The following is a 26,979-nucleotide window of genomic DNA, read 5'->3' as shown; positions in this document are numbered from 1 at the left end:
TTTTTTGTTTCTGCAGAGTAAATTTAACTTTCTTTTCGCTCCATATTTAAACTCCCAATCGGAGTTAAACATTTAACCATCATTTATATTCTATAAACTCTCAAACAAAGGTTAATTTTTAACTTTCATTCCATCACTTTTCTTTCATTTCAATTACCTCCTTTTAACTCTCACCTCCACACTCCCAAACAAAGGCTTAAAGTTTATAGAATTAAAAGTTTAATTTCCTTTTAAAGGTTCTAGGCTTAATACATCATTTGCCCCCTGAACTTTCAAAGTGTCCCGATAATCCTCTGGACTTACATAGAATGTTCAATTAGCCCCATGAACTTGCATAAAATCTAATCAATTAATCACTCGTTTGCAAAAAAGGTAACTTAAATTTGAAAAATGTATTCTACGTGTCTTAGAATATTATTACATAATTAAAAAATAGAGTAAAAATAAAGTTATTGCTTGCTCAAATATAAACTTTATATTTTATATTATTATAACCGTAATACCACGATCTTGATTGTTTTACTTTTTTTTAAGACGCGTACAATACATTTTTCGTATTTAACTTACTTTTTTACAATCGGGTGATCAATTGATTACATTTTGTCAAGTTCAGGAGGCTATCAGGATACTTTGAAAGTTCAAGGGCCAATCAAGTTTTTTGGATAAGTTCACGAGGCAAATGATGTATTAAGCCAAGGTTCTAATTACTTCCAGGTTAACTTTCATTAAACTTCATTTTAACTGAACGGCGACGCGTGTGACGTGAGAGTATCTCGCCGTCGCTCGGACGAGAAACCGGAGCGTGTGAAGAGCGACTGAGAGACAGAGACACTCGAACTTTGCAACTGGAACTGGTAATTGCAATCTTGCTAGTTAACTGGCAATCTGCGGGACTTCTTATTGGATTAATATACAATTGAACCCTAATTGCTTCTTCAAATGGAGAATCCGGAAGCTGCTGAAACGAAGGTAAGTATCTTATGCTCACTCCGTCTGCTTCTCATAATTCTTGTGAGTTTTCAGTTTTTATTTATGTGAAATTCTTAACTATAAGGAACAAGCAACTGTCACTGCCGTGGATAAGTACAATGCCGAAGCCGCTGAGATTTTAGCAAATAACGCGCAGGTTTGAATTTATGATTAGCTTAGGTGCTCTCGATTATTTTGGATTTTCTTTTTCTTTCGCTAATTTGTAATTTCTAGTTTAATCTCCAAATTTCAGCGTTTGCCTATCATCCATGCTGCACCGATATATGAGCAACTGCTATCGTTGTTTCCTACGGCTGTGAGTTCCTCTGCCTGCCTTGGGCTTTTTTGAACTGAATTAGGATAGCAACTTATATAACTATTCTTTGTTATGTAGCCAATATATTTCTCATTGTCTGTCGCTACAACTGTTTGCTCTTTTGTTTGTTTTTCTTTCTTTTACATTTGTGATCTTAATGTGTAGAACAGAGACAAATCTATCTGTCAGGAGTATATAATGTTTGGCTTAGGCGGCTAATTTACCCTTTATTGATGTTGAACACAGGCAAAATTTTGGAAGCAATATGTTGAGGCGTATATGACTGTGAATAATGATGATGCTATAAAGCAAATATTTAGCCGGTGTTTACTGAATTGTCTTCAAGTTCCACTTTGGTATGTGCTTTTGTTAATATTTTCTTGTTGCAGAATTTCCAAGTAATTTCATATGAGACTTGTTTGTGGTTTGAATTTTCTTTTCCTAATGGTGGGAAGTTCTCAGAAATATTATTCTTAAACATATATCTATTTTCTGCAAACATTCTTTAGTTTTGCACCCAAAAGCTCTTCAACTCAATCTGTTCATTGTTGCTGTTTTGCATATGCTTTTTCCATGATAAACAACAAAAAAAAAAAACTTGCTAATTTATTTTATTTTTGAATGAGTAGGTTTCAGTTCTTCACTGCTAAAATTTCATTCTTTTATAACTCAAAGCAATAACTGAAAAATATATAAAATAAGGGCTTGGATCAGGTAATTGCTAACACTTAGGGGGCTTGTATGAATTGAATAAGTTTTAGCTAAAGTTGACTTGGGAAAATGAAGGGGATCATGTTGCCAATCTGTCTTTTGATGGTATAATACAAGTCTGGCCAAAGAAAAGGAAAAAGTGAGAAACTATAGTAGTAGAAATAAGAAGGAACCATAAGGGACAACCACAACAGTAAGATGTCATGAACAAGCTGTTGCTGTTTAGAGTCCTAATTAGCATTATGTTTTAGAGTTCTAATTAGAAGTCATGCATTAATTAGTTTCCATCTAGGATTCTTTTCAGTTATAGTAGTTTCTGTTTATTTAGGATTCATGCATTAATATTGATTGTTCTCTTTTCCTAATTAGTTGTTGTTCCCTATTCCTAATCAATTGCTGCCTATGCAGCCCTAGCTAGCATTATTCCTATTTTGTAATTCTGCCTCTTCTATTTAAAGGGGAGATTATTAATAAAATAGCATCAGTTGAAAATCCAGTTAAAATCTAAAGAGATAGCGGAGTTCTCTCTTAATGAGCTCCTAACAATTCTGAGATCGTTGGGTTCTCTCTTAACGAGCTCCTAACCGTTTCAACAAGATAGGTAATGGAAGGAAGACTTTTAAGCATTCCTTCCTAGAGGATTTTAGGGTGCAAGGTCCCATAACAAGATCCCAAACCCGTGTTCATTACATAGAAGAGGGAAAAGATTTAATCATGATGGCAGGAAAAAGGTTGTGATTTGGCTGTTGCACCAGCTGGTCACAAAGGACACATTGCTTTTTCCCTTCCTACTTCTTACAATTGTTTGTTTGTGTAGAGCTCTTGGTCCTAAAAGCTCAAGCTTATACTCAGGAAAAAGAAAACTCGTGCCATGAAAGTAAAAGGAGGTTCACCACCCACGATCCACCATGCATTTTTCACTATCATGTCTATAACTTACTTCACCCTGCTTTTTCTTTCATTTTGGTTTCATCGTGTTGCTAGTGTTTGCTTTGTATTTATAGGGAACTATATGCAGCATTGTGCTGCAATTTCAGTTTTTTGCTCTTAAACTTTTAAGAGCCAATTTGTGACTTTACAATAAAATGGTTCTTCATTTTTGTGTTTCTTATGTGTCCTTCTATAGAGGTTCGATGGAATATATGTAGCTAACATGCTTAGACTAGAGATTATAAGATCACTTATGGTTTTAAGTTCTTTGTGTTAACATTGAGAGAAGGTATCTCACTCTCTTGTTGGTGTTTTTCCTTATTTTCTTTTGAAACATAATTTTCACAAAAGAAAGGTTCTTGACTTCTTTAGGCGCTGCTACATTCGATTCATTAGAAAGGTCAATGACAAAAAGGGCATGGAGGGCCAAGAAGAAACAAGAAAAGCTTTTGATTTTATGCTTGGTTATGTAGGTGTGTTTTCTTTATCATTTTGATATTATGTGAAGATTTTGTTTCATATTTTATTTTGCAATTCTTTTGAACATTATGAAACCTTTATGCTCAGTTAATAATAGGATCCCGTTCAAAAGATTATGTTGCCATGTCATTTTTTAGTTATATTTTAGCAGTAACTTTTGAATTTATGCTATTTTTTAAATTTCATTTCCACCTTAATTGTATAGGTTCAATCATGAAATGAATTCCTTAAATAGAACATAAGAGAATGGAATCTAATCAAAGAAATTGTTTTTGATTTCTATTCCTTGAGCAAACCAAAGGTGACCTAAGATTCTAACTGACTTTACAGCAAAATTCTTTACATAAAGCATATTTAGAATTTTCTGTTGATTATACATGGAAAATGAAAACCTTACTCTTTCATAATATTATAAAACTAGAATTCATTATGCATCTGAACTTGAAAATAATCTTTGAGTCCTGATTGATTTCAAGTTTCGTGTTATTTGTTGTTTTCCATCTTAAAATCTCTGAAAATAACCACTGATGTGATACAGAAAAGAAAAATGTAGTCCTACTTGGTATTCATCTCTCTCTCTCATGCAGCTAGACCATTAATTGGGTGAGAGTTTGCTAATGATTTTTTTTCCCCTGATGCATGTGCTACCAGGAGCAGACATAGCATGTGGTCCTGTATGGATGGAGTACATAGCCTTTCTAAAGACGTTGCCGGTTTGTTGAATTTCTGATATCCTCTTTCCATTTTGAGCTACATACAGATGAATTGGGTGTCATTGTACTTCTATTTATTATGTTTAATTGTTTATTTCCTTATTAAGGATCACTATAATCTGTCATTTGTTTCTTACTTTCTTAGTGTGTAATGATATTGCAGGCTCATAATGTACAAGAAGAGTCACAGCGTATGCTTTCCATAAGAAAAGTATACCAAAAAGCTATTGTTACTCCCAGCCATCATATAGAGCAACTCTGGAAGGACTACGAAAATTTTGAAAACTCTGTTAGCCGGCAATTGGTACTACTTTGGTTCTGGCATGTTTTTTTGATGCAAAACATTTCATGATAACAGGTTTATACATGTCATTGCATCCATGTGTGGTTTTGTTATCATGCATACTGAAATCTGATTGTTTGTCTTAACCAGGCTAAGGGATTAGTATCTGAATATCAACCAAAATATAATAGTGCCAGGGCTGTCTATAGGGAGCAGAAGAAATATGTTGATGAAATCGATTGGAATGCTCTTGCTGTACCACCAACTGGCTCTCCCAAGGCAATTTCCAAATGCTCTTTGAATTTGCTGATATTTTTCTTTTTAGATTCTGCTGTTAGCTTTCCAGTATGGTGTCTAATTTTTTGTTGTTTAATGTATTATTGGTTTGTACATAGATTAAAATAGAAATTTGCAAATTAACTAGACAACAAGCTACTCTCTGTCGAATTATTTAATTTCATTTAGTTTTATTCTAATGTTTCTTCAATATTCTTGAGGTAACACTTTGTTTAGCTCAATTCATACTACTTGGCTATAGAGCAAGTGAGAGCCATTGGTTCAATATCCGAGACCTTGCGTGACCCAACTTACCAAAAAAAAAAAACTTCATGGTGGAATATTTTGTTAAATTTTCAGTTCAAACATGAATGCAGACCAAGCAAAAATGATCCTCATTTTATAACCTCATTTGAGCATATGGTATTGGTTCGAAATGAATTTTTTTGATTGGAAGTTTTGCCTCATATTATCAGATTGCTCTTTTGAAAAAGAATTACGTGGTTAGATTTCTATATTTTGTTTAATCCCTATGAACCTTCTTTCCATTGTACTTTTACAAGATGTGAGAAGCCTGCTTGAGAATTGATTTCGTTTCCTTTTAGCTCTGACTTTACTTATCTTTTTGGATGATACGTAATCTACCTGCCATGTTTTACAGGAAGAACAGCAATGGATGGCTTGGAAAAGATTCTTAGCTTTTGAAAAGTAAGAAGCATGGTCTTTCTTTTTGACATTGTTTTTATTCTCATAGGTTTTGATCCTCCACTATTCCTCTTATTATACTTCTATCCCCTCATCTGTCAAAGAAAGAAACTGGCATTGACAATATTACATCTTCATAACAATTAGTTATTTATTTATTTTCTTAACGATCGTCACAATACTAGTTGTTGGAGAAAAATGAAGTTAATTAGCAGGCTAGAATGGTGAAACTTAATAACACTATGGGTCTTCATTTCTGGGATGTAAGATGAATGAATACTGCTGCAAGTCTATGTATTCGTGAATCGCATAAGATTCAGATATAGCTCAAACTCTAGGTATTTTATATTATATGAAACTTGAATCCTATTTAGGCTAGGTTTTCTTGCTGAAGGTGGAGTTGTGGTCAAATCATGGGCACTTCATATACTGACCTTTCTGTTTTGCTATAGTGGATCTAATAAGAAGGCACCTTTATGTATTTATGAGTTGCATTTCTTATAGTACTGCATATGTCAATTATCAAACAAAATATCCATAATAAAAAAAATACATCTCTAAAGTTATTTCATTATCAAATAAAATATCCCTATGATTTCTATTTTTGATCTTCTAGTCTAGATTTATGTAAAAAGAAACATATGATCTTCAATTGTTAAATAAGGAAATCCATATTTGCTTACATATTGTGAATTTGTTTTGGGGATAACCTTTGCTGCATGTTTGTTGCTTAGATTTGGTTCATAGCTATAAAGTTCAGATTATTCTGCCTAAAATTATTATAGTTATTTTCATGCAACTTTTCTCATTTTAGAGGAAACCCCCAAAGGATAGACAGTGTCTCCTCAAATAAGCGGATTGTATTCACATATGAGCAGGTAATAGAAAGCTACTTGTTTAGGTTTTCTGTCTATTCCCCTTATATATTACTGAAAGCTCGTGCTTTATAATTTTCAAACTTGACAATTGAATTGTTTTTCCATCTTATCTATGAAGCAAACCTGTGTTTTGCCACACACACGCGCGCGCACACATTCTTTATTGAAGTTTATGAATTCCTTCTGGTTACAGATCTATCCTTTAGTTACGTGTACATTTAATCTCTATTGATGCTTTAAGCAAACCATGTATTATATACTTGTCAATGATTGCCTCATTTGATTTATGTCCAGATGATATATTTCTTGTTTATGCATTTCAAAACTTACCATAGAATTTTAGATATGTAATATTTTTATTTGACATCTTTTAGCTGTGAATATTACCATGTGACCTCATAATGCATTATCTGGAGTTGTGGACTGATGGATGCCCTGTGTAAGAAAGTTGAAAAGCATTATAGTGAAGAGACAACTAATATATCTAGTTGAAAGATATCATATAGTAGCACCCTGCATTGCTCTAAAAAAAGGTCTTCTTGCTGAAAGTGATTCTCACTGCATATCTGTCATTTTCGTCCGAAGTTACTATATAGTTGGGACTTCATATAAAGATCATGCCCGTAACACTACTGTTTCTGCAAGCAGTGTTAAACTCAACCTTTTGGAGACAATGGGTAGAATGGTCTGTACTTTTGTATCACTAAGCAGCAGTTCCTTCCAAACCATCTTAAATTGAAAGCAGACTAGATAGACATGGTTTCATACTTTGTGACAGTTGTATGGTTTGCCATCACATTTGAATGTATCATCTTAAGTCATGCTCTGTTAAAGGTTTACGTCTTTAGTCCTATTCCAGGAAACCTTAGTTTATGCCCGAGATCGACTGTTTTTCGTTCAGTACTGTAGAATGATGATGCTTCCTTATTGGTTTCAGTGCCTGATGTATCTGTATCACTATCCTGATATATGGTATGACTATGCTACTTGGCATGCAAAAAGTGGTGCTATAGATGCTGCAATCAAGGTTTTCCAGCGGGCTTTGAAGGCCCTTCCAGGTAAATTTTATTTCTCCTATTTTCTTTCAGCATAGTTTTTAAAGACTCAAAATCTATTCATGAATTGCCTTTTGCTTTCTCATTTATGCTGTAATTTGGCCTTATTCCTCCCTCTACGCAAGCATGTAAAACTACAATTTCCTATGGGTTTGGGGGCACCTTTTTGTCTTTCTTTATCATTCTTTCCTTTAGACTAAAGGAATATATCTTGCACCTCCAGATTCAGAGATGCTGAAGTTTGCTTATGCTGAGCTGGAGGAATCCCGTGGGGCAATCCAGGTATTTTGCAATATGTTATTTTCTGTTGCTTTTTTTATTTTTAAATTATCAACATGGACTCATGCTTTCATTCAGCCTGCAAAAAAGATATACGAAAGTCTTTTGGGAGATGGTGTTGATGCTACAGCTCTAGCACATATACAAGTAAGGATTTTCTTTATCATAATTTTTAATAGTTCAGTGAGTATTTTTTATTTTGTGGCTAAGCAGGAGTGTTTTATTTTGCATGCTAAAATATCAATAAAGGGCGGCCCGGTCGCATTACGCGTCCCCGCTGAGCGAGGGTCCAGGGAGGGGTCCCACCACAAGGGTGTATTGGGGGCAAGCCTTCCCTTGCCAATTTAATTGGCAAGAGGCCGCTCCTAAGACTCGAACCCGTGACCTCTGGTCACACGGCAACAACGTTTTACCGTTGCGCCAAGGCTCGCCCTCTCATGCTAAAATATCAATATGGACACATAAAGAATGGCTGATTAGACTTGCCTCATTAAACAACACCTTGGCAAAAAATGATAGAAACTTTTGAATTATTGGGTATATAAACATCCATGTCTATTATTAAATAAAGTTGGTAGAGGTAGAGTATACTTATGCCATATGATTTACGAATTTTTTATGTTCTATGGCCTAAGTTGTGTACAATAACCTCTATGATGCTGTGCCCTTGAAATAGCATCATTCTAATTCAAATGTGCAAATATATGAAGATCTATGTCCAACTCTTTGCCTATAGGTTCCTTGAGTGTTTGATCATGAAAATGATAAACTTGACACTGATCTATGAAAATGTTCAATAAGTATATCATCATAGACTAGAGAGACTTTTGTATCTTCTGGTATGTTGATATGAGTGATGGGAGTTTTATCCTTTTATAGGCATGATGAGTGGTCTCTCTCTAAGGACTATGTTCTTGATCATTTTTATTGGTCTGGGGTTTTTCTCTTCGCAATCTTCATCAAGAAGTTTTTCTTCCTACAGACGTGTTTGGATTCTTTTTTTGGCTCATTTCCCTATCTATATCTTTGTTTAAGCTGGTAATTAATAGAAGTGCTGGGAAAAGTATTAGATTGAGGTAAGGCTTGTTTGAAGTAGACTCTTTTAGTAGGACAGAGGGGTGGCAAACTTCGGTCATGACTATCAACAGAATTCAACTCCAAGTTACTTAGGTGAATGGCTTTTCCTGATCAATAAAGAGGGGAAGAAAGAAGTACAAGTTACCTAGGTGATGCTAGTTCCGCTTGTACGTAGTTCTCTTCCCATCTTGATAGCATCTCCATGTGCCTTTATAGCAATATATGTTTCTATATTGGTTAAAAAACCACCAGACCGGAGTTGTAGAAATATATATGGGCAGTAGTTACACAGCCTATAAGATGGGAGGAGGTAAAGCGTACAAAAAGTTAATGTCTCAAAGTTTTTGGTACACCTAGTTGAATCTGCATACAATGTTGGGATTGTTACCTGTTTGTGAATTTGTGGTTTCAGACGAAGTTCTTAGTTAGCATATGCTGAATTTGTTATCATGCTATTTTGTGCTACTTACATAATTGAATAAGCTGTAATTTTTTGTGATGTCTTCTGCAGTTTATTCGCTTTCTAAGAAGGAATGAAGGAGTAGAAGCAGCACGCAAGTACTTCCTAGATGCCCGGAAATCCCCAAACTGCACATATCATGTGTACGTTGCGTATGCTCTAATGGCATTTTGTCTGGACAAAGATCCAAAGGTTTGATTTTTGAAAAGAGGAAAGTCTCAACGCTTATCCTGCATTTTGGTGTTTATTGTTTAGACCATAGTTTGTACTTTAGCAACTAATCAAGCTTGATTGGTTGCTTGTAGCAATATCCAAATGTGTGCTGAATAAAATGGGTTTTCAGCTCAATGTATGTTTCTGGATGAGGGAGTTCTTAGGAGGTTCTTTTTTTGGATATATCTTGTTTCCAGGATATTGTTTTCATCGTTTTCGATATTTTGCTCTGATATTCTATTCTCTGTCCAAGTAGAGATAATTTAATATTAAAATTAAGGAACACAAAAGTGCAGAAAATAAGTTCAGATTCTCTTTTCTTGCACATCCATGCAGATGGCGCACAACGTTTTTGAAGCAGGATTGAAACGATTTATGCACGAGCCTGTGTATATCCTCGAGTGAGTTCAATTCCTTTCTATTCTTAGAAATCTTATCCTAGGTATATTGCTACAGTTTCATGTGGTAGCCTTATTTTAATGTGAACAACACCGTTAGTTTTAAAGATAAAATCATATGCTAAGCTCTAATTATGTCATTGCTGAGGTGGGCGATCCTATCATATTCGTCACATATGGCATGGTTGTCAAATGAATTGGGCTAGTCATTCTTTAGATTCCAAAGTTCAATATGATTATTGATTCTAGAGGATAATAGCCTTCATGCTTCTAAACAAATAGCAGCTGAAACCAAGTGGATGGGAAGCACCACTCAGTGCACATATCTGCATTGATGTGGAGCTGAATTCACATGCTGACATGGAGGGATTAACTGACATGGAATAGAAAAATTGGCAAGGCCTGTAGGATGCTTTCAAATATTCTCATATGGCAGGTTGAAGCATGCCGGCCATTCATTAGTGTCAATCTCATTAAACGTTAATGTTGGATTTGAGTACCAAACGGGCTCACTTATTAATCCTAATCCCAAGTTAATCCATCCATTTCAGCAGGCCAACTTTAAGTGCCACAATCATGGTTTCCCTTCCCTTGTGGCTTAACTGCTGCAGTTATGAGGTATGCATTTAATTGAAAAAAATGGATAAAAAAAAGGGCGGGCCGGTCGCACTACGCGTCCCCGCTGAGCGAGGGTCCGGGAGGGGTCCCACCACAAGGGTGTACTGGGGGCAAGCCTTCCCCTGCCAATTTATTTGGCAAGAGGCCGCTAATGGATATTATTGTAAAATTGTTGTGATCACAGAAGAATCACATATGGGCTTGTTATTAGAATTCAGAACATACAAAACTTTCATATTAGAAATAGTTTCCTTCCCATGTATATACATGATATTCGCTGTCATTGTCTTTAATCAAGGGTGATTGCTATTCCATGAAATACAAGGATGTTTCATTATATACTGTGATAGATAACGTACACTAATGCCATTGCTCTCCTCAATGCTGTAGATACACAGACTTCTTGTCTCGTCTGAATGATGACAGAAACATTCGAGCTTTATTTGAGAGGGCATTAAGCTCCTTGCCTCCAGAGGAATCTGTTGAGGTACATTATCTTTATGTCATTTTCATTTTTGTCTTAAAAATAGAAGTGTAGTTAAATGACGAACACATATCCTTACATCACTGATAATATATTTGTAAATTGTTTTACCAAAATAATAAGGGATAAGAAATTCTAAAAGTTTATGAAAGCATTTTTTTTTCCGTAATTGGCTAGCATTGAGAAACAAGGTGAGATTCATGATATTTAAAAATTTAAAGTAGAAGAAATAGGAACATGATACTGTTTTACAGAACCATATGCTACCTTATTTTATAATTATCACTGGAAGTTGAACAAATTATGAACTAATTTAAAAGTTTGTATAATTAGTCTTAATCATAATAATTATTCTGATATTTTTTGTGAATAGATTATAGAACAGCTTAGAATATCTGAACGGATTTTAATTGTATTAGTTTGATTTATGAATATAAATATTTATTTGATATATGAAGAATTTTGTGTAAATGTTTCAATTAATATACTCCAAACATCTCAAAAAAAAAAAAAAAAAAAAAGAAAAAGTTGGAGCTAAAAACTAACTAGGTGCACGTATATTTTGTGTGATATACACGTACACAGTTAAAAGTAAATCTATGTGCAAAGCGTGCAAAGAAAAAGCTAGTTATCCATATATTGCATTAGCTACTCGCACATAGATTTATATTTTTGTGTGCTATCTTATTCGATTATTTGACGATGATGTTCTTACAAATGCTTGTACAGGTCTGGAAACGATTTACTCAGTTCGAGCAAACATATGGAGATCTAGCTAGCATGTTGAAGGTAAAGGTTTCTTTTCTGTTTGTGATATGAAAATGGAGACATGTAAACATTTAAATCTTCCTAAATTTTGTACCATAATGAACACTTTTCTAAATTCTTTTGCATTGCAAACACGTTCCCAAATTATGTGGCATAAGAAACATCTCCAAAATTTCTACCATAAAAATGTAGAGTTCATGGAATGATGAGTGAAGCAGGCAGCTCGCCATCTTTTTGGGTTATAGTTGTTTTCAATGAATGAACTCTTTCATGACAATAGATCAGTGTAGTTTTGGTTTACCAACATTTTTCATTTGTAAATGCGTCAAAAGAAAATTATTATAAAACCATGTAAATAAATATCTCCATCTTCTCTATCCTTCATTCTTGTTTCCTTTCCCAACTAGTTTTAATTCTTCCAAGGATTTCTGTGGTCTTCCTTCATTTAGGAATAGGTACTTTTTCGTATTTTCTCTTAATCACATTTACCTCTCTAGCTAGCATATATTCTGGATCATTTGGTTGTATTCATTTGTTTCTTGTAGTTTTTCTGGAGTTGCTTTCAGTTAATGTTACATACAACCAAACCATCAAAGCAGAACTCATTTCTTTCCTTGAAATCTTACCAATTCACCAAAATTAAATCATTGAATTGATATGGTCAATCACTAAAAGATGAAGAAGAGTGGTATATCTTAGGGAGAGAATCCATAAATCACCTCCCATTATAACACATGGAGGTGAATCTAAGAAGCTGGAGACTTGAAAAACAAAGTCATGCCTGCATAGTATGCCAAGTATATTAAGGGATAGTTTGTGCTTATAATAACATGCTACATATGTAAGCTTTATATGTTGAATGTATAATTTAGGTTGAACAAAGAAGAAAAGAAGCTCTCTCAAGGACTTCTGAAGATGTGGCAACTACAACAGAGAATTCGTTACAAGATGTTGTCTCACGCTATAGTTTCATGGATCTATGGCCATGCTCTTCAAAGGACTTGGATCATTTAGCCCGACAAGAGGTACTTGCGTTGTTTTATTTTCTTACGTTATCTCACAGGCACACATACACTAGTCCAGAGGGTTGTATTTAAAATCAACCTTAATTTCCAACAGCGAAATATGTCAAAACTAAGAAAGAAAGTTGTTTCTTCATTGACTTTTGTCTGTTCTTCTCTTATTTTTAACACTTGAATTTTCTTTATTCCTCTAATTCTAGTTGTTGGGTATAGAATACAATTATTAGAGATGATAAAATCTATTCTTGGAACCTTATCTATAAACATAAAATTTTAAGTTAATGGTTCTTTGACATGGTACCAGAGCCTCCTAGATCAAGAGAGTTAAAGCTCGAGACTTTGCAACTCCATTTATGAATTAAAATCCAACACGAGATAGAGTTAGCATGTACTTGTATACATGTCAAGTTTAAAGGCGTTTGAGTTTGGGTGTGCGTTAAACGTAATAAAAAACTATTTTTGGAATTTTATCTATCAGCTTAAGCTCCTTTTGGTTAAATGGTTCTTTCTTTGGCAAGATGAACCATGTCTGAACTCCTTAAGAAGGCCATACGTCTCATGTAAATTGGCAGCAGCACTGGTCCTCTGAACGAGTTTTATGTTTCCATGTGATAGCTCATACGAAATGAACAAGTATTGGGGATCAGATGGTGCACGGCTGAGATGTTCCATGAATTTGCTCCTAGTTCAATCCTCAAGAAGTCTTAAAAAAACCTCGTGCTTTTGACCTTGTTTGTAAGGTTCCTTACTGCCACGAACAAAACAAAACTCAAAGACATACTATTAACATTTCCACAATCGAGTTAACATGGGGAATGGTAGAGTTTAAAGTGAAGGGTTAATAAGGACTTAATTTGAAAAATATCGGGTCTTTGGTATGAGAGGAATTTGAAATGTTTAATAGAATTATGTATAGACATTTTAAAAGTTATTCATGTACAGAGAAATTCTTAATTTTATAGAAATGCTTTTTTAAGTTACAAATTTTGTACCTTGAAACTTTGGTATGATTTTTCAGTGGCTTGCAAAAAATATTAGTAAGAAAGTGGACAAGTCTGCCGTTTCTAATGGACTTGGGACCATAGGTATTCTTCGCATTTTTGTCCAAAAATTTTGTCTCATATTTTTCCTTTTCTTTCCTAGCATTTGCCTACATTTTTCCTCCACCACTAGCTCATTTTTTGTTGCCCCTTTATGCAGATAAGGGTAGTATTGTTATAACAAGCAATTCAGGTGCATCAGCCAAAGTTATTTATCCAGATACTTCTTCTATGATGATTTATGAACCACGGCAAAAGCAAGGTATACATATTTGATTTTTCATCTTGTTTCTTCAAGCAATGTTTATCTCATCATTTGCCTATTGGAATGTCGAAATTCGCATTGTTGCTTGTGCTCATAGTTGTTAAATCGAGATTCGACTCGTGACTCGAAATCCTCATTTTGTGAACCGGGACTCATGAATCGAACATATTCGGATTAAATTCAAAATATTGTAAAAAATAAAATATTAACCATGTTTAACTTTAAATATTAGTCTAAAAATGCAATTTTAATATCCAAATAGAAATTATATCAAATTATCAACCAAGCACTTAAGTTAAAATTCAAATCTAATGCAATCCTAATAAATAGAGAAGGACAGCTGAAGAGAACAAAAGAAATAGAAGAGAAAACGAAAAGAAACAGAGAAAGAGAAGGAAAGAAAGAGTTGGAATTTGTGAAGTCTAAAGAGTCTCCTAGTTTTATTCCATAACTTTTTAATTAGTTTTAGTTCTGCACACGTTTTTTACTCTTTTTAAAATAAAAACAGTTTTTTTTTTTTTTTTAACGGAGTTCATGAATCGACTGAATAGTCTCGGCCGGTTCACCACCGATTCGGGCGATTCATGTCCGATTCTGTATGATTTCGAGTCGTACCATAGATACGACTTGAAATCAGACGGTCGACTCGTACAATATAACAACAATGCTTGTGCTTGCTTTGCTTGGTACTTCATATCATCATATGTCAAGGGGAGCATTGATATTCTGTTAAAATACTACTATTTAACATCACAAAGAAATAAAAATATGTTTGCTGAGTATTGGGTTATTTTTGAGACTCATGCTATGAGATGATTTTCTTCAATGTTTCGTTTTATCATGTCAGCTATTAATATGAAGTGGACCTTTAACTATCAGCTTGAGCTTTTAGTTCAAATGGTTCCATGACATGGTATCAGAATCAGTTTGAGCAAAGGGTTCGATTCCTGGCAGCCCTATATGTTGAGTTATTTGCAGGACATGTTTATTTGGGCCTGTGTTGTGCACGCTTCAAGCCTATTCAAATGGTTCCATGACATATCGCCTCAAAAAATAGAGATTATAGCAGTTATTATTTCTGAAGTCTCGTAGTATTAGAACCATATTCTCGGATAAGGTCTGTACTAATTAGTATTATTTGACAGTAGAGACTGGAATATCTCCAAGCACAACAGCTTCGAACCCGTCACCTAATACCATTATTGGGTTGGTTGGTTCTGGACCAACAAATGCATTTGAGGAAATATTGAAAGCCACACCACCTGCATTGATGTCATTTTTATCGAACTTGCCTATAGTTGAAGGTAAATTCACAAACTTTAGATTCTAGTATGCCTGTATTTTCTACTGGAATGTTTTCTTTTTATGCAAATTAGATTAAGAACACCTGCAAATGCATTTCATCTTAACAAAATGAGCAGCTCTCTATATATCGGGTATGTTGCACCAATGGTCATTAAAGTTTAGGGCCAGTTTCAAAAAGGATGGTGAACTTCATTTTGTTTCAATAAAGTCATTTCAACCAATACGGGCAGAAAAAATCAATGGAACAGTAATGTGGCAATCAGTTGGAAAGAACTCTGCTATGTATAACATGACAACCACGTCCACGTGACAGCTAAAAAATAAAAAATATACATTTTTTGCTCAGTTTCAAACAGCTTAATTAAGTAAATGATAAAAATTTTAGTCCCCACCTTTTTACGTAACAGTGTTTAGTCCCCCTATTTTGAAAACCTAGTTATAATGTCCTTATCTGTGGTCCTTTTGTCTATTTTTTTAGATTTTTAACAAAACATATCTTAGCTTTCAGTTTAGGACAGTGTGTGATACAAAATGGACATGTTACTCTATTATTTTCTGTCTGTTTATGCTGAATATAACTGTGAAGGACCAAAAATTTAACAGTGACCTTATAATGTGTTTTTCAGAAAAGAGGGACTAAACAGCGTGTTAGGTAAAATGGAGAGGACTAATAAATTATTTATCCAAATAAAAATGAAAGTCCAGTGACATTTTTGAAACTAACTCCAAACTTCATGACAGTGACCATCGGTGCAATTGACCCTCTATATGAGAAATTCTATAATGAATCTAACTCCTGGTTTCTCTTGGCATCGGGAAAGGTCAAACAATTTACAAACATCGATCCTGTATCATGAAACAAACTTGAAAAGGCTGTTGAACTTTTCAAGTTTCTTTTGCTTAGTTACCGTCCTACGGAGTTCTGTTCCTGCAGTAAATGTGCTATGCCGTTGTTAATTCTTTGATTTTGAACATTTTTAGGTCCAACACCAAATGTGGATATTGTATTATCAATCTGTTTGCAGAGTGAGGCACCTAATGGGCTGGGAAAATCGGGGAGTTCTGCTCCAGTACAAGCTAGCCTTGCCCCTGCTACAAGTGACCTTTCTGGTTCAAGCAAGTCTCGTCCTGTCCCTAGCCATTCATCATTCAAACCATCGAGCGATCGACAATCCAGAAAAAGGAAGGACTTGGACAGTATGTTTTTCCTGTCCTTCCAAAGCTTTCTAGTCAATTATATCTGTTAAAATTGAGTATAAACATCCGGTTACAACTTGTTCTATAATAAAATGGGTAAAGTCTAAAAAACACCTTTTTACTTTCACTTCTTGTTAAACTAGTAGCTGTAAAAAAAATTTGTCCAGACAGGACCTAGGTTTTCGTTATGCTAAAAACGAGGATCGTTTAGTTTGACACTATAAAAATGACCGCTAACGATCTCAAAATGGAAAATTCCGAGAATTAAAGTTGTCTAGTACCACTTTTACTATGGAACAGAATTTTTTATTTTCAAAATCATCATTTTCAGAGCTTTCTCTTTCTAAACATTCACTTTCTCTCTCCTCACCAAACGACATCTAAATGACCTCAAAATTAAAAATTGAAGAATTAGAGTTGCTTAGGATATATAAAGTCTTGAAAATTTTCAACTTTGAGGTACTTGTTTTTAGTAAAGCTAAAAACCTCATTCTCCGTTTGGACAAATTTTTTTCAAAGATACCAGTTTGACAAAACATGAAAGTTCAAGGGTTTTTCTTTTTTACTTTATCGTTCAAAAAGCTTGATTGACCCCCTTAATTTACATGATGTCTTGTTAGCCCCATAAACTTGCTTAAAATAACCCATTGGCCATCTGGATTTATTTAAAGTGATGTATTGACCCCCTGAACATGCATATAGTGTTTCCTTTGCCTCCTGAATCTGTTTAAATTGATATACATTTCAAAACAAATTAACTTTCTGTTTTGTATATGTTTATGACAATTTTATAGATTTAGAGACTTAATCGTAACATTTTAAGCAAGTTTAGGAGGCTAACAAGACAGGGGCCAATCAAACTTTTTTGACAAGTTTAGTTTTTGACAAGTTCAGGACGCAACTGATGTGTTAAGCCTATAAATTAAGTTCTTAAAAGTGATTGCCATGATCCTCTTCCATTTGAATGCCTGGAAATTCTGATGGTTTTTTTCTTACAGGGCAAGAGGAGGATGAAACTGCAAGTGTTCAAAGCGCTCCGCTACCACGAGATGTTTTCAGAATACGGCAGATACAGAAGTCACGTGCCGCTAGTGCTTCTGTAACCGGATCAGCATCATATGGTAGTGCTCTTTCTGGAGATCTCTCTGGTAGCACTGGATGATACCCAGGGTTCTTTCTTTCCTTTATTTTAATTTGTTTCCATTTCTGTAAATTGTATGTCTATTTCCTTTTTTTTTTTTAATCTAAATGAAAGTATTTATTTCAATCTTCATTTTTCCTCTTTAGGTATACTTTATCTTGGGGGTAAATTACACCTATGGCCACTGAACTTTATCTATTTTAACATTGTGGTCACTGATTGAACTTCAATTCTTAACAGTGTGACCATTGAACTTTACACTTTTTAACATCTGTGGCCACTCAACGCTTCAAAACATTAGTTGATGGTCTTAAAATAAAAAATTCGAAGAGTTAATGGTATTCTAAGGAGCTTTAATTCTTGAAAATTTTCATTTTGAGGTCATTTAGGTATTGTTTGGTTAGGAGAAATAGTGAATTTTTAGAGAGAGGAAGTTCCAAAAAATGTGATTTTGCAAAATAAAAAATATGGTTTCATGGTAATGTTAATGGTCATTTTGAGATATTAGTTAAAGTTGACTGGCTGCCGGTGTTAAAAAGTGAGAATTTTAGGGGTCATAATATTAAAATGCGTAAAATTCAGTGGCCATTAGTGTAATTTATCCTTTATCTTAGACGTGATAAAATGACACATGATATGGATTTTTAGTGTTAATGTTGAGTTTAGTAGGTAATGGGTCAATCCGAAAATGACACTAAAAAATTTGGGTAGTGTTCGGGTCCACCCGAAAAACATAAAAATGACGTGAAAAAATAAAATTACAAAATTACCTTTATGTTTCACATTTGAAAAACCTAATTTTTAGGTTCTTTCTCAGCCCACAACACCTCTTCTCTTCTCTCCTTTTTTCTTTGGCAACCAGCCAACGTCTCTTTATCTCCGGTTCACCAAATGCCTAAAACTACTTGCACGATCTCTCAATCAAAAACCCAACTCTTTCAAATTCTCTAAATTACAGATAAAAAACTGATTCCTCAGATTTCAAAATTTAGCTCAAGTTTTTTCACAATCTTTCTCAACCCCCAGTATAGTTCAAGTTTCTGCAAAGAATTTAGTTCATGTCAAAAGCCGGTCGTGTTTAGGTTTCAGAATTTGATATGAAAACTTTTTTGTGTTTGTGTTTGAGTTTTTGACACTAATCCGAATATAGACATGAACACGAACATAGAAATTGTCATCTCTATTTTATCCTTGAGTTTTTTCTGTAGCATATGAAACTTCCACCATTAAAGATTACTGTTTTGTTACATGTACCAAAAAATTGAGGGTTCCTATGTGAAAAACAGATATAATAGTCCCTTTAATAATAAAAAGAATTGCTTAAAAAAATTTAAGATATATTTCAATAAAAGGATAAAGTGTAACAATACTCTTAACGTTTACAATTAGAAGTAATTTTATCCATAACGTTTAGAATGATGAAATTTTATCTGTAACATTGATAATCAATTTGAGAAATAACCTATCAAACTATCTTGTTGTTCATAAATCTTGTCACCACAAACATATGATTAGATTTGTAACAAATTAAAAAAATACACTATACTTTGTACGAGTTGGACAAAAAATAAATATTAATCTCCAATTTTATTATTATTTTTTTTTTGGTAGAAATCTCCAATTTTATTATTAAATTATAGAAAATATGATTTTTTTTAATAAAATATTTGTATTTGTTATGTCTGAAACTAACCCAACTTATGAACGCTAGGGCTAAAATTGCTCGACTGTCAATATTAAGAGTAAAATTGTACTGTTTTAGATGTTAGGGATAAAATTACTTCTTGTTATAAACGTTATAAATAAAAAAGTATTGTATTAAAAAGATTTCTTACAATTTTTTTTTATTTAAATTAACCTTCATTCTGTATTAAAAAAATAATTCAACCTTCTGAAGTTTAAAATATCAATTCTTTAGAGCTTTTAAAATCTAAATAATATTAATATATGTCTAATTTTTTTTTATTCCATACATGTATATAGACTTAATATGAATTTTTGGATCCTTTCTAGTGTTGAATCCTAGGCCAGCGTCGCGCCTAGGCCCCTGTCGATGATATATTGAAAGGAAAGGCTGTTGGATCATTCGCTTCTCTTTCGGTGACGCTTCAGCTAGGATCATATAGTCTGCCATGGCTATTGATGAGTTAAATACTATATTGCACAGAATTGGCTTTTCCGCATTCGTGCTCGAGTTTTTATATTACAGTAAAACATCTATAAATTAATAATGTTGGGATTATGGAATTTTATTAATTTATAGAGAGATTAATTTATCGAGTATAAAATCACTGAACTGGCCCAAGTTGGGACCATAAGAAATTATTATTTTAAAGAATTTATTAATTTATAAATGTTTTACTGTATTTATGTTTGTTGGCTATGTTTATGTTTTAGAAGTAACGTTTTGATATTCGTTTCTGTTTCAATTCTATCTAAAAAAAATGACTTCTTATACCCATTTATTTTTTGGGGAGTATATCATCATATTTCCGTGTTAAATAAAGGATTGAATTGTGCTTGAAATTATTAGACATGAAATTATTGTATTAGCAGGCTTGAGTATATATGTGGAAATCATCCAAATCTAGAATTTTGGCTTTAATAGAATTAGGATTGTAATCGAGTTGAACCGAGCTTTGGTCTGCTCATGTTTATACTCGACTTGTCAAAAAATTGACGAGTTCGAGCTTAACATTTTGTTCGTGGACTGCTTATGAATTTGTTCACGAACTTTACTCGTAAGCATCTTGTTAATTCTACTTATGAATTTCGCAGTGTTGTAAAACTCGGTCAAGTCGGCGACTAGTTGGCCGATATATCGGTGATATTTACATCACCGATCTGATTATGTATAAATGGTCGACATAAGTCGGGAGCCCAATTTTCTTCTGCATAGACGGTTCAAATCGGTCAAGTCGGGTAGGCGGACAAGTCGGTTCAATTGGATAAAATCGATAATGTTTATATTTTTATATTATATAGTATTTATATTATTTTTTTAAGATAGTATAATTTATATTTTAAATGTGTTTATATAAATATTCATTTAATATAAATCTATAAAATAGAAAAAATAAAAATATGATTAATCTTCGGGGGTTATGTCCGCTTCACTAGCGCCTACCGGCTTTTATAACACTAATTTTGCTCATGAACAACTTTTTTTTTTTTGGTAGAAACAGGAAAGAAAACAAACCAACACCGAGACAAAAGCTAACCTGGGATCAGCCTAGGAAAGCTAACCCCAACTCTGTCCTCTAAAAGGAGAGAAGAAAGATAGATAGGAGGATCAGAAAGGGTGGAAACACCTAACATCCCCTCGTGCCCAGCCGCCGCCAAGCGATCCGCAATTCGATTTTGTTCTCTGTAGATGTGGCTGAACTCTAAGGACTCAAAGGAGGAGCCAAGACTTCTTATTGCTTTGATAAGGTTCTGGCTACTAAGACAAAAAGCATGATTATTAGAGATCATACTAATAGCCTTCATATTATTAGACTCCACAGCAAGCCTTTTAATACCCAGATTTCTGGCAAGCTTGACTCCAGAAAGAATACCCCAAAGTTCCGCTGAAAAGGATGAGCCCAAACCCAGGTTATGGGTGAATCCAGACAACCAGGCACCTCTCGCGTCCCTGAGCACGCCTCCAGCCGCGATCTTTCCATTGTTGAGACAGGAGCCATCCGTTTTCAACTTAACTACCCCATCCTTCGGCCTACACCACCCAATGAGTTGAACCTCTTTATTCTGGGTAGAATTGGCAAGGGGGTCCCCTTTGAAGCTCCCCATAATGGTAAGGAGCTTTTTAGAGAAGAACTCGGGTAACTTCTGAATAAAAATAGTCTTCTCACCAAAGATCTCCTCGTTTCTCCACTTCCAAAGGTGGTGACAGATAATAGCAAATAAAATGTCTCCCTGCTCCATGCTAGCCATTAACCTACCTTTAACCCCATTGGAGAACCAGTCATTCTCAGGGTAGGCAAAGAAGGAGGGGAGAATGTGGCGCGGAAGAACTTTCTGGGCATGGCACAAAGATTCAACTTGGCCTCTGCATCTACTGCAAGCACCTGAATCCGCCAAGTGACGTCTATGTCTATCCGAATTAGTCAGCAATCTGTCCTTGACTCCAAGCCACAGGAAGCTCCTCATTCGGTAAGAGATTTTCAGAGCCCAAATGGATTTCCAAGTGTCCGAAAGAGGGTTGGATCTGTCAAGAGTAAAAGCTTCAAAGGCAGACTTGCAAGAGTAAGCTCCATTTTTTATCAGGGCCCAGCAATGCCTATCCTTGTCCTCCTCAAGGTTACTAATCTTCACTCCCCTGATTCTGAGGAGAGAATCAAGGCTCAAGAAGGAATCAAACATAGACCAAATCCAGTCCCCATCAGAGTCCACCACATCGGCAATCCTCCAGATGCGGAAATTGCTAGGCGGGGGAGAGCAGCAAACCTCTATAAGAGGTTTATCTCCGATCCAGGTGTCACTTACCATTACCCACCTCCAGACCAACCCCCGTGCAGAACTCAGCAAACACAACACTGAGCCCTTTCCAAAGGAAAGAACAATTGCCAATCCTCTCTTTAGGGCCCACAAAGATTTTGTCCTTACGATACTTGCCACAAAGCAATCGAACCCAAAGAGAAGAAGGGTTCTGCCACATTCTCCAGAGGAGCTTCATCAACAAGACCTTATTGTTATCTTTAGCTTGTCTGATGCCAAGACCCCCCCTGCTTTTAGGCTGGCAGATCTCCTTCCAAGGGACTAGGTGAATCTTCCTACCCTCTCCAGACTCACCCCAAAGAAAACGCCGGTTGATTTTATCAAGCTCATTGAGAACCGGCTCAGGCAACTTACATGCTTGCATGATATGATTGGGAGCTGCGCAGTTGACAGACTGAATTAAGGTTAGACGGCTAGCCAAGGAAAGAGAATTGGCCTTCCAACTAGCACACAACCCATTAGTTTTGTCCAGAGTCTCCTTAAAGGAGGCTTTGGAAACTCTGTCACTATGAAGGGGGATCCCAATATACTTTCCCAAGGATTGGGTAAGAGGGATACCCGAAAGATCGCTAAACTTATTATAGAGGCTTCTATCCATGTTCTTAGAGCAAAGCATCCGGGACTTGTGGACATTGATCTTCTGGCCAGAAGCAACGCAAAAGCACTCCAGGATATTCATGACCACACCAATTTGCTCCTCATTCCCTTCCACAAAGATCATCACATCGTCAGCAAAGAACAAGTGGGAAATAGGAGGGCAAAATATGTTAATGGACACAGGATGGAGACTCCCCTTATTCACAGCTTCTTGAATTAGGTGAGCCAGCCTTTCCATTGCTATCACAAAAAGGAAAGGGCTCATAGGATCTCCTTGACGGATACCCCTAGAAGGAGAAAACTCATCAGACATATCTCCATTGATCAGAACCTGGAAAACAGGAGAAGACACGCAACCTTCAATCAAACTCCTCCAGTTCTCAGGAATACCAGCTTTACTTAAGCTATCCAAAAGAAAGCTCCAGTTTAAACGATCATAAGCTTTCTCCAGATCAAGCTTGAGAGCCACGATCCCTTTCTTACCCTTCCTCATTTTCATGGAATGGACCATCTCCTGGGCAATTACCACATTGTCCATCATTTGCCTACCAGGAACAAAGCTACCTTGATTTTGGCTAATAATCTCAGGAAGGATCCGCCGGATCCTATTCGCCACAATCTTAGTGATAGCTTTGTATAAAACATTACATAGGCTGATCGGCCTCATTTGTAAAAAGGAGGAGGGCTTTTCAACCTTAGGGATCAGAACCAGGAGGGTTTTATTCACCAGGCTAATCTCGTTGGAACCGCGGAAGATTCCAAAGATAAAATTATAGACACCTTCCTTCACCGAGTCCCAGTGTTTATGGTAGAAACTAGCAGGGATACCATCGATCCCTGGAGCTTTAGTAGCTCCAATACTGGTGAAGGCAAGATCAATTTCTTTCCGGTCGATAGGATGAAAGGCATCAACAATTACCTCCTCCTCCAGCCTAGGAAAGGTGACCCCAGAGTGGGCTTTGTCTAAATCCACAACTTCCTCTTTAAAGAGGTTTTTATAGAACTCAAGAGCAAGGCGACGAATATCTTCTTCCTCATAAATCCAGTCACCATTAGAATCTTTAATAGCATCGATCTGGTTCCTTTGCCTTCTAATAATAGTAGAAAGGTGGAAGAATCTGGTGTTCCGGTCACCATCCTTAATCCAAGCCTTCCTAGATTTCTGGAACCAAAGGAGCTCTTCCTGTCTAAGGACCGCTTCCAGCTCGTTCTGGAGAGATCTAAGATGACACTTCATACTGTAGTCAAAACAGATCTCCAAACAGCGTTGAATGCCTTCCATCCTCCTTAAGAGTTTATTTTTCCTTCGGATAATATGGCCAAAGATGTTTTTATTCCATCCCACCACATTTCTTCTAAACTCCTCAACAGCAAGGAGAACATTAGAATGGGGTTGCCAATTATCCTTAACAAAGTTCCTGAACTCAGGATGGGTGTCCCAAGCAACAAGGTACCTAAACGGTCTATTCCCTTTGGGCCGATGACCTTTAACCAGCTTAACGAGGATAGGACTATGGTTCGAGTGGCGAAAAGGGAGGTTCAGCACGTTTACCTCAGGAAATCTATAGATCACCGCTACATTCGCATACACTTTATCCAACCGAACAAACACGTTGTTCCTTTTCCAGATGAACTTGTGGCCAGCCACACCAAGGTCCGATAGCCCGCAAAGATCCATATTCTGCTTATGGTTAAGGCACCAGTTGATATAATGATTGCCCCCCCCCCCTTTTCTGATCACTCATCCGGGCAATATCATTAAAGTCACCAGCGACCAACCAAGGATCCATCATATTCGTACTAATAGAGAACAAGATCTCCCAAAGCCTCTTCCGGTTAGTCAGGATCGGATCGGCATAGACAAAGGACACAAAGAAAGGTTTGTTGCCAGGATAACACACCTTGCTATGAATGAATTGGTTATCAATAGTAATAATACCAATACTTACACGACCTGGCTTCCAAAAAAGCCAGATCCCCCCTGCTCGACCCGTCGCCTCCGACCTGACACACTTCCAATTCTTAAAGTTTTTAACCACCTCATCTGCTTTAGAACCACTAACCTTGGTTTCAAGAAGAGAAAAACAAGAAGGGTTAAATTGCTTAATAAGATCATTAACATGGATGCGGGTTGCCTTGCTAGCCGCACCTCTAACATTCCAAACAAAGAAGTCCATCAGAAGGAAGACAACTGATCACAGGCACACATCCTAGAGCAGGTATTTATTCGGGGCTCCTGAGAGCCTAGAAGAGGTGTCAGTCGGCCCTCTTTTATCCCAAGAATCCAAAGAACCAAGGTTCTTTTTAAGGTTAGCCTTAGGTTTCTTCAAAAGAGACTTATTAACTCCTATAGACTTCCCAATTAGGGGGTCTACAAGGGGATTCAGGACACTAACCTCATTAAGCTTTGCTTTCCCTGTCGAGCCAGTGATCTGGGATTTCCCCTTGGCATAAGCTTTGGGATCGAAGAGAGGATTAATAGAGTCACCAAGGATGGTAGCTGGCTCAGCAGATTCCGGGCTTGGCATACTTAACTCCATGTGTTCAGCTGGTAACTCCGAATCTTGACCATCCACAATAGACAGGGCTCCGAATCTATATCCTGAACCGGAAGCTGAGTCCCTACCAACACCACTCTTAGTATCAGGAGGCCTAGCCTTGATCTCAGGAGCAATTTGGAGAGAGGTCATCTCCTTGCCGATGTTTGGAACTTGATTCCGAGAAGCAAAAGCATGTGGCTTCCTTCGGGCTTACCTTTTGGCCAACATCCATGGCCCAAAATTCTTCTCCTCACCTTTGCTACCTTCATCTCTGCCTATGATAGCCACCACCACCTCCTCGACCACTTTCCTTCTTCTGGGGCAGCCATCATAGGTATGGCCAAACATACCGCATTCATAGCAGATATTGTGAATACCTTCGTATTCAATATAAAAGACCTTATTCTGAACGGAGAATTTAGACAGAAGAGGCTTAGCAAGATCAATGTCAATACAAACCCTGGCAAACTTGCCTCTTTCTGCCCCCACGGTAGTCTTGTCAATGTGGTGAACTTTCCCAACCAGGCCACCAATCTTATTCAGAAATCTTTCATTATAGTATTCAATGGGTAGACCTGGGAATCTAACCCAAGTAAGGATCCTATTAACAGAGTAATCATGCGGATTAAAATTTGGTACCCAAGGCCTCAGCGCTAAAACATGATTGGATATGATATAAGGTCCACCATTAATCAATGAATTGTAATCTTCTGCCCTTGTAAATTTTATGACATAATAGTCATTCTCCAGATCCGTGATGGTAACCTTCCCTTTCTTTGCCTATTGGGCCTGGATCCTCTGGGCAAAGTAATTGAAGCTTATCCTTTTTCCAAGAACAGTGACAATTAAGGAGAGTTTCCATTTGGATCTAAGAACCCGCTTGTCTTCCGATGAAAGCCGGATAACAAGACATAAAGGGTCCTCTTGCTCACCATCCTCAATATCTGAGTCAGAAACATCTCCCTCAGAAACCTCCTCGATAATGTCATCCTCAATCATGGGTTCTTCCTCTACCACCCCCATTACCTTGTCTTTCCAGGATAAATTCCCCAGCCCTAATCCAGGGTTACCATGAATACCGGGATTAGACCTAGGAACTGAGATTTTTAGGCAAGCAGCCCCCTAGGCCAAAGCCCCGCTCAACGGGGGAGCCACAAAATCCCCAACATCCCTAAACTCCGTGCCATCCTTCGGGGCCTCGCCTTGGGCATCCACCTTTAGTGTCGGCAACCTCACGTCGCTGCCTACACTCGTAGGAGCGCCAGGCGAAGGCCTACCGCCCTCCCCAGCCGGGGCGATAAAATCCGCAACGCAGGCCAAGGATCCCGCCCCCCGCTCATGCTCTTCCTCTCCTGCAGCCGGCAGAGAAACGGAGCCAGCGCTCCCGCCTACACCATCAACCAGTCCCAGCGCCCCCGAAGCCGCGGCCGTAATCTGGCCACACTCCGAGCCACCAAGCCCCGCCCCAGCAACGCCTTCCTCCGGAACAGAAACCCGTTCCCTCGACCTTTCACGGATACGGTCGGTACTGAACCATCTAACCCGCGGAGAAATATCCGCCGATCTCCCAGCCTCCTCCGCCAATCTTCCTTCCGGATCCAGATCCACGCCCAGCCCCTTCGCCGCCACATGAGCCGCCGCCTCCTTCGCAGCCCGGCCGCCTGCTCCTCCCATCGTCACCCTAGACCTAGCCTCTCGTTCCTTCGCTATGAAAAATCGCCAAAAGAATCGCCCGTTTGTTTTTAGGATTTAGGTCTTAAAT

The 26,979-nt window shown here is 36.7% G+C and overlaps 1 protein-coding gene across 5 annotated transcripts; it reads left to right on the top strand.

Annotated features, from left to right (window-relative positions):
• The first annotated feature begins 725 nt into the window (after positions 1-725).
• On the top strand, positions 726-19,871 carry LOC136202875 (cleavage stimulation factor subunit 77). Of its 5 annotated transcripts, none has more exons than XM_065993833.1 (24): positions 726-969; positions 1,055-1,126; positions 1,223-1,285; positions 1,532-1,641; positions 3,299-3,399; positions 4,058-4,119; positions 4,283-4,423; positions 4,553-4,681; positions 5,340-5,386; positions 6,198-6,261; positions 7,199-7,319; positions 7,540-7,598; positions 7,686-7,742; positions 9,184-9,324; positions 9,682-9,746; positions 10,752-10,848; positions 11,575-11,634; positions 12,486-12,638; positions 13,654-13,720; positions 13,836-13,937; positions 15,086-15,244; positions 16,227-16,442; positions 17,441-17,563; positions 19,597-19,871. In XM_065993833.1, exons 1-24 carry the CDS (start codon positions 940-942, stop codon positions 19,638-19,640), a joined length of 2,283 nt encoding a protein of 760 aa, XP_065849905.1. In that variant the 5' UTR covers positions 726-939; the 3' UTR covers positions 19,641-19,871. The 5 variants fall into 5 exon arrangements, with proteins under 5 accessions (XP_065849905.1, XP_065849903.1, XP_065849902.1 ...); XM_065993831.1 differs by having other exon boundaries at positions 7,674-7,742; positions 15,089-15,244; XM_065993830.1 differs by having other exon boundaries at positions 7,674-7,742.
• Positions 19,872-26,979: the final 7,108 nt, after the last annotated feature.

Source organism: Euphorbia lathyris, chromosome 8, assembly GCF_963576675.1.
Source record: "Euphorbia lathyris chromosome 8, ddEupLath1.1, whole genome shotgun sequence".
NCBI classification, from domain to species: domain Eukaryota; kingdom Viridiplantae; phylum Streptophyta; class Magnoliopsida; order Malpighiales; family Euphorbiaceae; genus Euphorbia; species Euphorbia lathyris.
This window is presented reverse-complemented; position numbering and strand designations above follow the sequence as displayed.